Raw genomic sequence first — 12,872 nt, 5'->3', positions numbered from 1 at the left:
TTTATGTATTTTTCTTTCTCAAAGTAGCCAAGTTAATACCACATTTAGAACACGATTTATTAAAAGGTACAGATACAAAGCAAGGCCAAGTGGGTTTAACTGGGTGCAACTGGTCACAGACAGTGTGGTCAGAGACAGTTACACATACATTAAAGTTCTCTATTATCTTTGAGAAAGCAACATGTTGAACTTATTCTACTTTGATAATAACAAGCACGTGTCCTTCACTGCACTGCCCCGCACAGTATTTGAATGTTAGCCATTCAGGGAAACATTGTTAAAAAGCAACAAATGTAACATATACAGTGTAGTTGATGCTAATTTCCAGCCCCCTAACCACGAGAACATACAAAAAGGTAGCACACAAAGCAACATTAAAAAGACATTCGTGGTCACTAAAAAAGTGTCAACTGCCTTCGTACATCGCCCGTGCTCTGAATATGGTCTGATTGTGTTATGTCAACTGATAACACACTAAATCAACAGAGATTTACTTTAAATGTGAATTGTAATTAGTCAATGAAAGAACAATTTCAAATGCAGACAGTTTGTTCCTTAAGTGCCAAAGTTGAAGCGGTTTCCTCCCATCATATCACCTTTGATCACATTTGATTTCACATCCTCATCAAGGCCTTCGAAGTTCACTTGGATAGCTAGTACAGTACGTAACGCCTCTTCTCTTAATACTAGTTCCCTACACATTTCAGCAGTCTCCCCTAATATCATTTGCATTTAAACTGGATTAGAATTGAAAGGAAGGCACACAGGATTATCTTTTACACACACGATTTGCCACTCCAGTGACTGGTTACAAGAGCATTCCATCTTGTGCCATCTGGGATGCTTCTATCTATTCCTCTGGGGTTTTAAGCAACACTGGGGAAGCAATGCATTGTTGCCTTTAATGCAGTGATCAAAAAGTGGGGATTACAATGATGTCTAGTTTTGTGATAAATAAACTATTTGCTTTGTTGTGCCAAATCTTTGTGTGCAACCCAGCGTTTGCTCTATATCCAGAGGAGTTTGACTGAGGAAGATAGGATGAGCAGTGGACCTTCAAGGCATAAACAGACACGCTGTCAGAAAAGCATTGGAGTGAAGGAGTGGCATAGATATTAAAAAAACCCTAGCAACATCAGGCATCCAATATAGACAGCCATGGCATGGCATGGTCCTCTTAAAAGAGTCCATTGTGCCTGTCAAAAATGAGATAAGTGAATACTATTTATCATTACCTGCAGTAAAACTGGTTCTTTTCGTCACCTTATTCTCCAAATAATTGACATTCTTGCTACACTTCCCCTTACAATCACTAGCCCATTCCCCTGAAATCAAACATTATAAACTCATCTGGCTCCATTTTCCATAGCCAGTTTCCCCTTTCCATTTCTCTATTCCATCTCCTCTCATCATCAACTTCCCTCCTCTCACCCAGTTACACCTCAACGCTTTCTCAAGGCTTTAACCGTCTCTGCGGGAGAGGGAAAATATCAGAACATTGTAAAAGACAAGAAGAGAGAAAGAGAAAAAAAAAATGGCCATTCTGTGTTGTTAGCGGCCATAATGATGATAGGCTATAAGTACAGGCTTTCTGCACGAAGGCAGACTGACAGTCAGACTGTCATCTGAAACGCTCCTAAAACTGTCAACAAACACAAACAGCCACAGGGCATGGGCTGCTATTGATAGAGGACTGGACGCACAGAAGAGGACACAGAGCTTAACATGAACTGCATGCTGTAGAAAGAGGAAAAGATGAGAAACAAAGAAGCTGCGTTGTGTGTGTGTGTTTCCATCCGCCTTTATGCTAATACTAGGAGTTGGGCGCATCGAGGTAAACAGCTGGTGCCAAGTTTCCATTACACCATTGCAGAAGAAGAGCGCACAACAAGATGCCATGATTAAAAGAGCGTCAGTCAAACCTCAAACGATGGAGAACAACGTAGAAAACTTGATGGAAATATTGCATCTACGTTTGTTTCATGTATTAATGTGAGGAAGGTTATAGCTTCCTCCTCGATCCACACACACCTGTCGCTGTTTTCTTGTCTCATCCGTGGAGTGGAAGTTTGAGTGATCAATAAGTCAAGTGCTTCACGAATGGCATAATTTATTGGCTAAGTCTGCACTTTGAGCATGTTTTAATTGATTTACCAACTTTTCCAACACATACAAGTGCAAAAAAAACTTTCAGGCAACATTTAAACTTTCAATCTGAGGTTTCCACTGTTTTATTAGTTCACCAACTGAAAATAAAGATAAAAACAGATGTAAGATAGAGAGATATATACTTTATTCATCCCTAGGGACATTTGTATTGTATATGTATTGTAAGACAACACACTGAGTGAAAGAGAGCGAGGCGATGGCACACAGTTCGAGGCAGGTCTGGATTACGCTTCACTGTCTCTCCTGATGTACCAAAATATTTTTGAATTGACATGCTATTTGTGGAATAATGTGAAGAAAAAATACCTTGATTTGTCAATACAATGTATTCACTAGTATTGTCAAAAAAACCAGATTGCAACCAACTGAAACTTCTCCCGTGTGCCAAGCATGTGTAGCAGTGTTTGGTTTGTCTGTTATGGGCGACAGCAGAAACATGGCTGCTGTAAAGAGGACCGGCTCCTTATGTGTATATATATATATATATATATATATATATATATATATATATATATATATATATATATACACATAAACAGCCCATTCTAATTAAAACACAACAGTTCTTATTATCAGGTGATTATACACTAAATAAATCATAGGTATTAATAATTATATTCCACTTCTGCCAATACATCCCCCTAAATGCAACAAACTGTTCCTTTAAGTATACAATTTTAATTGTTTAACCAAAATCTGCTAAATCACAATATCTATCACTGTTCCAATATACAATGACATATGCCGTGGTGGAAAACAAGCTTTGCGGAGCTCTGAGCAACTGAGGCTGTGGACCGATGCTCTCCAGGCCCTCGGAAGAGAAAAATAAAGCAGCTAATGGCAGAGGGAGAGTGTGGGAGACACAGAGTGAGAGAGTAAATGTGGATGATGTGCATGATTATGCCACAGTGTGGGTTTAATGCGACTCCTGAACCAGGTGTTTGTTTGTGCACATGAAGGTGGCGGAAATAATCAGTCTGAGGGATAAAAGGGACGTGTGACTGTGAGAGCATGTATGATGAAGCTTTGGGCTTTAGGGACAGGGCTCTCTTCCAAGGTGCACTAGCAATCTCTGCCTTACTTGTGGTGGGATGCTCGGAGTCACTTCATGTGACAGATAGTCTTTATCTGTTACCCACACACATTTACTTTGTATTGAACACACACGAGCATCGGGTTGTTAACTGGGTCACAAGGGGAAAGACTAAAGTCATTACTAAACAAACTGAACAGGGGCGAGGGATAAAACTGAGTGAGTTGTGGTCAGGGTGAAACGGTGCTTCTTATTGTGTGGATGGCTTGTAAGTAGGTTTGCTCATGCCAATGTCAACGCAGGTGAGAGAAAATCTCTGCTTGTACACCATATGGACAAAATGGTGTAGTGGGAGTAGCTGGACTAAGTGACCAGCAGGGACAGGGGTGTGTTTGGTGTCAACCCTAGCTCGCTTGACCTCCTATTCTGAGTATAGTCTCCCTGCGGCTTCAGAAACACTGAAAAAAAATCAATACAATAAACCTTTATTGCTCGCATGAGAATAGAGACATTGTGCATTAGGTATATCACAGGAAATCAGAGCATACAGGGCTTTCTATGGTAAGTAAAAGTGAAGTAAAACAGGTAGTCAAATGTGTAGATGACGACAAATGCCAACTTCTAATCTGTTAATATGGTTCAAACAATGGCTAAAAAGTCCACAATAGTCTTGTGAAGTGCACAAGGAAAACATACTTTACTCTTCTCAGTCATTCGGTGTCTCTGTTGGGTGTTTGCAGTTAGGACAGACATCGACGTCTCTGGAAAGTGTCTACTGTGCAGCAGATGTGGATTTTGGTGAATGTCAAAACTGACAAGATGCAGCCGAAGCTGTTGTGGGGATTTCCCTTCTCAGGTAAACACGTAAGTAAATTATCTGAATATTATAGCCTATCTTCGGGGCATACACTTTGTTATGCTGGCCTTTGAAACCTTTAGTATGAATCACGGAATATAAAGCAGCTCTAGGAGAGCTGTTCTGTAGCTGAACCTGACCTTTGACATTCCTGCAGAGGGATTGAAAGAGAAATGTTCACATGGATCAATAAAATATCATCATGTGGGTTGTGCTCTGTCAATCAGGCTCTCTCTGTGTCTGAGTCATACATTGCAAAATCTCACATTGGAATTTACTTTACTAATAAAAATCCAAACACAAGACATTTCTTTGTTAGGAGGAAAAGAGCTAAAAGCTTCGACACTGGATATATATATTAACAAACAGTGAGGATTTTCTCTCACTGCCTCAGTATTCATTATAACTGTCTCCTACTGACGAAGCCTTTCCCATGTCTGTTTTTACCCTTAGCTATCTTTGCCTCATCTCCCCCGTCAGCTCTCCCCGTGTGCCTCACTTTTTCCCTTTTCTCTTCCTCCCAAGTAAAAAGAAAAGGAAAATCAGAGCGCGATCCGAATCAGGCAGTGGAAACACTGAGTCATAAACAGCCCTCTACGCTCTTTCATTCATATCTACGCTTACATCCATCTGGCTCAAGAGAGATATTTGGGGATAGGATGTGGGCGGAGGGCGGAAGCATGAAGCAATGAGAAGGAGTGAAAATGGGAGGTGTGCAGAAAAGGAGGGTTAAGGAGCATGTGTTTACCCCCCCTATGCACAGTGAATCACAGAGAGAAAAAGAGCACTCCTAATGGCCTGTGTAGGTCCCCTGCGCAGACAGGAAGAAATGGAAAAAATGATTGCAGAAATGCTTTTTATTGAGGGGATGCTGGGTCCTTCCTATGGAAGGGAGGTGAAATGGGCTGCGTCTGTCTGTCTGTCGGCTCGTAATTGAGGTTGGGAGGAGGGCGAGTGGGTGCAGGAGCGCTCAAAAATAATCCGCCTCATGATAAATTTACATTGTTTTATTTTCAACGCGTGTTGGTGAAGGGATTTGAGGAGCTAGGACAGGGAGACAGCAGCAAAGCAAATCAGGAAGGGAGAGTACATCTTCAAGTGAATGTTACTACAAAAGAGCTGCGATAATCTATGTATGTGCATGCGCTTAATTTCAGTCCCCGATGCTTTCTCATAATTGGCCTAATCTGTTCTTCTCACAGTTATTTACACAGACTTCTAACTTTCCTTCCCTTAGGTGGGACCGTTTTGTTCTCTTTCCAGTGGTGCAAAAGTTATCTTCCGTTTTCTTTTAATTCTCTCTGAGAATTAAAGATGGAATCTATCAACTACGTGTTTGATGGTTCACAGAACAAAATGAGCTCAAGTGCATCGTCCCAAGACAATCAGATAAGTATAAAAAGCAAGTCTGACACAAGGATGTAGTAACCACCACAGTGGCTGTATTATTAAATAGCAGCAGCCATAATGTAATTGCCCCTTCTATAAACTATACTGCACAGGAATACAAAGCATATCCAATCACAAAAATTCAACCGTACCTAATCATTCCATGACAAATCAGTTTAATTCTTTCCTAATAATTGACGCGCAACATTATGCAAATCTGTCTCCCAGGCAGTCAGTACTCACACCAGGTTCTAGGGAGTATTTAACCCTTCTTTTACCAGCTTCCAATCATCATCAGTAGGAAGCTATTCAGGAAACTTTCAATTATACTAAACGATGCTGAGACGAGTAGAAAAGCCTCTCCCTCTCCAGCGCTTTCAGCCACAATAGCTTTGGCACAAAGTTGACCGGCTAGCTACCAATCATAGTGCCACCCCATAAAACCCTCTCTGACCATGGGCATTTTAAGGTGACATCTTAATGTTTGTAGTCTGAGGCCTCTGTTGCATATGAGCAACAAGAAACAATCCCATAATGTGCTGCATAACGACCACATTTATTTTGTTTGTGATCTAAAAATTCTTCTAAATAATGCAATTAAAGAAGCCACCTTGATCTGGTCTCTTATCGCTGCCAGAAAATCCTGTGAAAACCTGAAGAAAAAAAAACAATGACACCAACTGATACAATTCTAACCCCGTCTAAATTAGCCACTGTTTTGGTTTACATTACGGATTGGAATTAAACCTTTTTTCCAGTGACCAAGTACCCAAAATGACCAACCATTGGGTAGCACCTACATGGTCAGCTAAATGCCTTTGTACATGGTTTCATCTTTTCTTGTGACTTATTAGTTGAATGCAGTTTTATTTTTGTTTTGAGATTAACTTGTGACAAAGGTAAAAATGCAGAGCAAAAACATACACTCTCTGGAGAGGAAGATACATTTACTCTCACTCTCTGCTTTAGGATCACAAATGGATACAAGAAACACACACACACACACACACACACACACACACACACACACACACACACACACACACACACACACACACACACACACACACACACACACACACACACACACACACACACACACACACAAATGAGTGTTCTAAATCAGTCCCCGCTGACATGTTTGACTTCTGAAGTATATATGATTGCCTCTAGTTGATGAGCTGGTAAACAGTTAAATTACCCCCTAAAGCCAATGCATCACATTAGTAACTACCTGGAAGCAAATTTCAACAAATACAATGACTCAATACTGAGCAAAGCCTAGTAAAGAAAATGCACTGTGTGCGAACAAAAGAGTCACTTCTGCTCTGCTCTGAAAATGATACCTGAGCGATTCATGTGGAAACTGTATTTCAATCTGCCCCAAGCCAAACCGTATACCCTATATAGACTCAGTTGTATTCTCAGATATGAGGGAATATGCGTCTGCATATTTGACTCTATTTGACATGTCTGTCTGGATTTAACTGGATGTTAAAACAGAAACTTTAAGAAAGACAAAAGAATAAATACTTTCATAACAAGCCATATCAAGTTTTCTCAGTTCTATAATCTCCACATTGAATCATTGGCTTGAAAACCTAACAGCGCCTCAAAGCGATGAATAAACTGATTGAAATTTAGATTGTAGATTCACTTCAGGAAGAATCTGTGTCTTTTTATAATTCATTATTTGGGAACTCATTATTTGTTTAATGTTGTATGACAACCAAATTGACTTTGTTACACCTCCTGGGTATGCTTGTTTATTGGTTGTTTTGTCTTTTTAAATGTATATGATGGTTTTATGCAGAAAGTGAACGTGATTCTTAAGGTAGCCCTAAGTCCTGCCGATATTTATTTAAAACATGCCTAAAACAGCATGGTGAACTTGTCTTAGTGTACGACTGTGTACCAGAACGTCTGTGTACTGTAGTCCACTTTACTGTGATTCGTGTAGACTAATGTATCTGATTTCTATACTTCATATACATTACCTTAGTCCACCAATTATCAAAATACATGTTACCAGCAGCTAGTCAATACGTATTTTTGCATTTCACTTACCATATGGAATGACTGTGGCAAAAATCCAGGGCAGACATGATTTGTCTGAAGAATTTCCTGGCCTCTTTAGGTGTTAACCTGCCTTTCTTCACCAAGTAGTCAAACAGCTCACCGCCGGACACATGTTCTAGCACAAGGTACCTGAGAAATAGAGAGAGAGAGAGAAAAATCAGTCCAAGAAATACAGATAAAAGAAGGAGAAGGGCAGCATACAAATGGCACACGCATAAAATAAAGATCTCACTTGCAGGGACAGGAACAACTGTTCTCCACAGAGCCCTTTGAAAGGAGCCTGAAGAAAGAGAGACGCTCCTGACCTCAGAGGTCTGTAAGAACTGGAGCAATATGGGAAAAATAGTTCCCCTACAGCTGGTTTACACAGACGAAATACCCAAGACCAATGATCTGATCTCCCCAAAGTCATATCCTGTTGACAGTTTATTTTTCATTGTGTCATCTGTAAGCTATTCCCACAGTCAGAGAGTCAAGCATGCCACCAGTGTTTCACTTATATGTGAAGGGTTCTGATATAATACAAACTCTGCCTTCCGATGGGAGGCATCAGTGGTATGATAAAGTTGCATTACACTACAGGAAAATGAAAAAGTTGTGAGAAAAGCTCTTTGACATAAGGGATTTAGGAGCTTATAAATTCGGCTAAGGTACAGGCGCTGTATGTAAGCTTCTCTGACAGTCTTTGTCTCAGCACTCGGTTAATCAATCAAAAGAGACAAAAGAGAGGGAGAAAGAGATATCTGGGGGGGGGGGGGGGGGCCTTGCTATACATATACAGTGCTCGTGTTGTAAGTTCTTTCTTCTTTTACCTTCCTAAAATACACACAGACACACACACACACACACACACACTGGTCCGTGCCATAACATTTTCTACAGTCATTCTTCAGGTGGCCTTTGAGCCTGTGTGGCTGGGCTTGTGGAGAGAAAGTCTGCTCTGGGACTTCAAGGGGACAGGGAGAAGATTAATCTCTGCTGGCCCAGACCTTAGAGCTCCATCTGTGGGCTGAAAGCCAGCGCTGCCCTGCCCCTGCTCCAGGCTGGCCCGCTCGTATATCCTGAACTGAGACTCCCTTCATCTTCACTAGGACAAATTGAAACTCAGACAGGCGGTGAAATACACTCTCTCTCTCTCTCTCTCTCTCTCCCTCTCTCTGCTTAGGATATGTGTCTTCAAGCTATTGTATTGATTACACCAAAGTATTGCATATTGTATTCATCCACAGAGCATGTGCTCACTAAACAACCCTTAAAAACAAAAAAGCTGGCTCTGGCCTGTTTAAAAAGTAGACCGTAGTATGTGAACACACAATACATTCATAAAAAACATGGACCTTGCATTGAGAATTAACAGTTTCCAACATAATATGACTATGATTGAGATGCTTTATTTGTTTATTCATTATAATGGTAGCACTTTTTTGTGCGTCTGAAAGGGAGCTTTCTAAAAGCTGTCAAAATAAAACTAGTTAAATCACCAGAGTCATCTCAACATAGACACATTAGTTAAAAAGCTGGAGTGTAGAGTTTGAACAAAGTTGACTTTTACAAGACTGGGATGGTCCAATAAAGAAATGCTAACAAATTGAATTATGGGAATTGTAGGAACCAGCGCGTGTAGAGAGCTTGACCCAAACTCAGGTCAGCCTATGCTGCACAGATTTTGACGAACCTTTTTTTTTATCCGTTTCTCGGAAGTACCCACAGTTTATGGAAGTGCAATACTAAATCATTGGTGTCCCAATAACAGTTAAATGCTATATACTTTGCACTTACACTGTTATGCAATTATCAATGATTCACTGTTTCTACCATAATAACAAGCAATGTCGGGTTGTAGTGAATTTTGGACTTTAAGCAATTTTGGCTTCACCGTTTCCCCAATGGTAGCTCAGCAAATACTAACAGGTCTTTTTAAATAAATCGGCTCATAGCAGCACAATTATAAATCAAGTGTACTTATATGCGTTATGGTCTCTATTGAGCATTTTTTTTCGTGACCATTTTTCATTCTCAAAAGCATAATTTATGTCAACATCATGATATGATCATTCATTAATTTCGAGCAATGAAATATCCATAAATAAAATATTGGTGGGCTATGTATCAAACTTCTCCCTCACCTCTTGTACACACACGGCACACCATTTTAAACAGCTTGCAGTGGGATCTGTGCCAGCAGCATAATACCTCTCAACAGCAGTGGGACTGCTAGCTCAAAAACACACAGTTTGTCTATCATTTATTGGCTTTCATGTGTAGATATCATAGTAACAATCTCAATGGTTTTCATTTCAAACTTACATCACTGATGGAAGTTGTCCGAAGATGTCCTCAGTGAAGCATGGAATGTACTTAAGTCACTGCTGATTCAAATGTAAAGCAATTTGTCTCCTGTGACTCTAGTGACCCAATGTCAAAAGTGATGAAGCAATGGGCACAAAATGTGATTCTAATAATCCAATTATACGATGAATCACAACATTCTGCCATGCCTTTCATCTTGAAGGATGACATGTACAGTACTGCATGTCCAATCGCATTTGGCCTGCGAGCTCAAGATGAGAACTAATTGAATTCAGTTGACCAACAGTCCTGTGTAGATCAAGAGAGCTACTATAAGCTACTGATGGGCTTGTCACTCACCACTGTTAAAGTTCACTTATAGATTAGTATGTGTGCCGGCATGAGAGTGCGCAGCAGCCCAATGCGGCTGCCACTCTCCATGGCTAATGTTTCTTAATGCAATGGTGTTGCCTCTGATAAGCGTGTCATGGTGTTTACATTAGGGACACTTCCTCTCCCTATAAAGCGGTCCCCTAGCGCGCATGACCAAATTAAATGCTGCTTGCCAATACTAATGGACTATCCGTCCCTCCAAGGCTATGATGTTTGCCCTCGAAGCATAATACACCAATCACAACTGCTCTGCGAGCCGACAGAAACAATGTGTGGCATTTTAAAGGCTGTTTTCATATAAAAAAATGATTTAGTGTGTGCAGCAGGTTTATGATTTAATATTACTTGGCATGACTCAAAACTGGTACACAATCCACGGGTGATACTTACAAGTATTTTTTATTTTCGTAGACATCATGTAGCTTTAAAACATGCGGGTGTTCTATGAGCTTCAGAATAGCTATTTCTCGCTCCACCTGTAGGAGAGAGGGATAAGTGGGGATGGGGGGGGGGGAGGGAGAGGGAGAAAAAAAAAGAGATTTGATTAGTGTAACATCAACACATTTAGGTTACCATAAACACTCTAGGACCAATTGTCCCAATTTGCCCTCTTACACTGCAAATTTCCTCTCACTGCTGCCAAAACTGAAGTACACGGGAGACAAACCGACTGACCCTGAAATAGCCTGTGATGAGTTCTCGCCAATTGTTTTCTGAGGTCACCTGTGAAGGTCACTGTCGGAGAGACAAATCTGAGAGGCAGCTATCTGTAATAACACTTCCCACAACCAGCAGACTGGCTCAAGCGGAATAAGTAAACCACTGAAAGCAGCTGACTGGCACTTTCTACTGACAGAAAGGACAGAGATACACTTTGACCACACTGGTTGGCATCCAGGCCAGCAAGCACCGCTATCTGAGGCAGAAAATGTAGTTTGCTTCAAAAACGGAAGGAAAACAGGTTGTGTGTGTGTCTTATCTTACAAAAAGTGTGTCCGCTCCGCTCACACAAAACAAGTCTAGCTGAATACTTTGCAATCACATTTTATAGTCCAGTGGTTTGCTTGAGGTGAACATAAAACAGCTTGGTTTGATAAGAAGCATGAAGTAGTATGACCTGTCAGAGACAGACATCCCACATTTGAACATTTCTGTCCACTAAGAGCACCATCCTGCGGGGGAATTGGGGTCAAAGTGTCCACTCAGGTACATCAACGTCTCCCAGAAGAAGAGCACAGTATATGAACACAACACTGTGTCCAACTCAAGCAGACGGCTGAGTCCACACAAGGTTTCTAAGTTCTGTTTTTTTTTTTTTTTTTTTGCTTACGCAGCTGCTGAGAGACATATACAGTGTGCCGGTGAGAGCTGCATTTCATCAAAATCAAGCAGATCAGTTTGGATTTGAGTCAGCATCTCCGGAGAGCCGTAGTCAGCGTGTACAGCTCTGGAAATCAGCATGGAGCCCACTTCGACAGAAGCCACCGCTAATCTTCAGCCCCCTGTGCTGCTCTCCTGCTCTGCTTGCGGTTATCTGCTCATCCTTCTCCTCCACCTTTCCCGGCCATCCTCTCCGCCACCCTCTGCGTCTGGCTTCGACTGACAATGATGGAGATGAAAGGACAGTGCGAGTTAAAGGCTCCTGTGCCTCATCTCAATCTCATCAAAGTCAATTTCACTTTGTCACTTGCCTGTGACAGCCTTCACGCTGCTTTAATGTCACACTCATCGTCGCCTAACTTTATGAACACTCATGTGGAATGAAGTCAAAGCTCTGATCTGCCAGCTCACTCGGTTTTTGTTAAAACTCCCACAAAGTTGTATGCTTGACCGGGCGTGAAATCAGGTTCGCCCCCCTTAATTATGTTCTCACATTGTTTTTCATTTCAGAACAGCTTGTATTAGTGATTAGCCTACTGTCAGCTCAGGTATCGTACCCTATCTTGACACACTTTTGATGATTATTTCTGCCCAAATAGCAGCATCCCCGTCGCCACTCTTTATCGAGTGTGTGATAAAAACCTCCTGAATTAGCTTACATTCAGTCACTGCAGAGACAGATATACTGCGGTGCAAAGTGGTGTTGAAGCCGCAGCCAAGAAAAAGACTCGGGACTTTAAACAAGGCACAGTCAGGCTCACCGCTTGTCTAGAGAGGGGAAAAGTGGTAAATGTGTAATTAGCATTAGCATGGAGTATCAGTGGGAGTAACGGCTAGGCTAATCAGGGCTAATCCAGAGACTAATGAGCGCCATCAGCGGCAGTACACCGGGCATCTTTCTCACCTGAGGCTAAGGTGTGTTGTTAAGAATGAGCTCATGGTGGATAGCTAGCTAGCCGGCAGCGGGGCTCCCTGCAGAGAGACTAATGCTACCCAGGACTCAGGGAGAGATGAGCTGTCGAAATGCTACAGAGCCAGCAGCTGGCTTCTTAAGCTTCCTCTAAGCGCCTCCTTTTACTTAATTGAAATAAGAGAAATGAGGCTTAATGTGAAGACTTAACTGTACAACTGCCAGCTTATTGCAAGATTAGCTGTTGATTAACACACTAATGTATATCTGTGGAGCAACCCTTGCTCTACAGTTTCAATAAATGATCATCTGTCAAAAGAAATGATCTGACAATTGCATTTACATTTGCAGGTGGAAAAACACCAACTACAATA

The 12,872-nt window shown here is 41.3% G+C and overlaps 1 protein-coding gene across 1 annotated transcript in view; it reads right to left on the bottom strand.

Annotated features, from left to right (window-relative positions):
- Positions 1–12,872, bottom strand: part of brsk2a (BR serine/threonine kinase 2a) — a gene marked incomplete at both ends in the record, with an annotated part of 151,118 nt that overhangs the window by 33,952 nt on the left and 104,294 nt on the right. Inside the window, 2 exons of the mRNA XM_079163715.1 lie at positions 7,515–7,655; positions 10,599–10,684. Of these exons, the coding sequence (XP_079019841.1) occupies positions 7,515–7,655; positions 10,599–10,684 (227 nt within the window). The remainder of the gene's footprint in view (positions 1–7,514; positions 7,656–10,598; positions 10,685–12,872) is intronic.

The sequence above is a fragment of the Pholis gunnellus genome (genome assembly GCF_910591455.1).
Source record: "Pholis gunnellus genome assembly, chromosome: 7".
In the NCBI taxonomy this organism is placed as follows: domain Eukaryota; kingdom Metazoa; phylum Chordata; class Actinopteri; order Perciformes; family Pholidae; genus Pholis; species Pholis gunnellus.
This window is presented reverse-complemented; position numbering and strand designations above follow the sequence as displayed.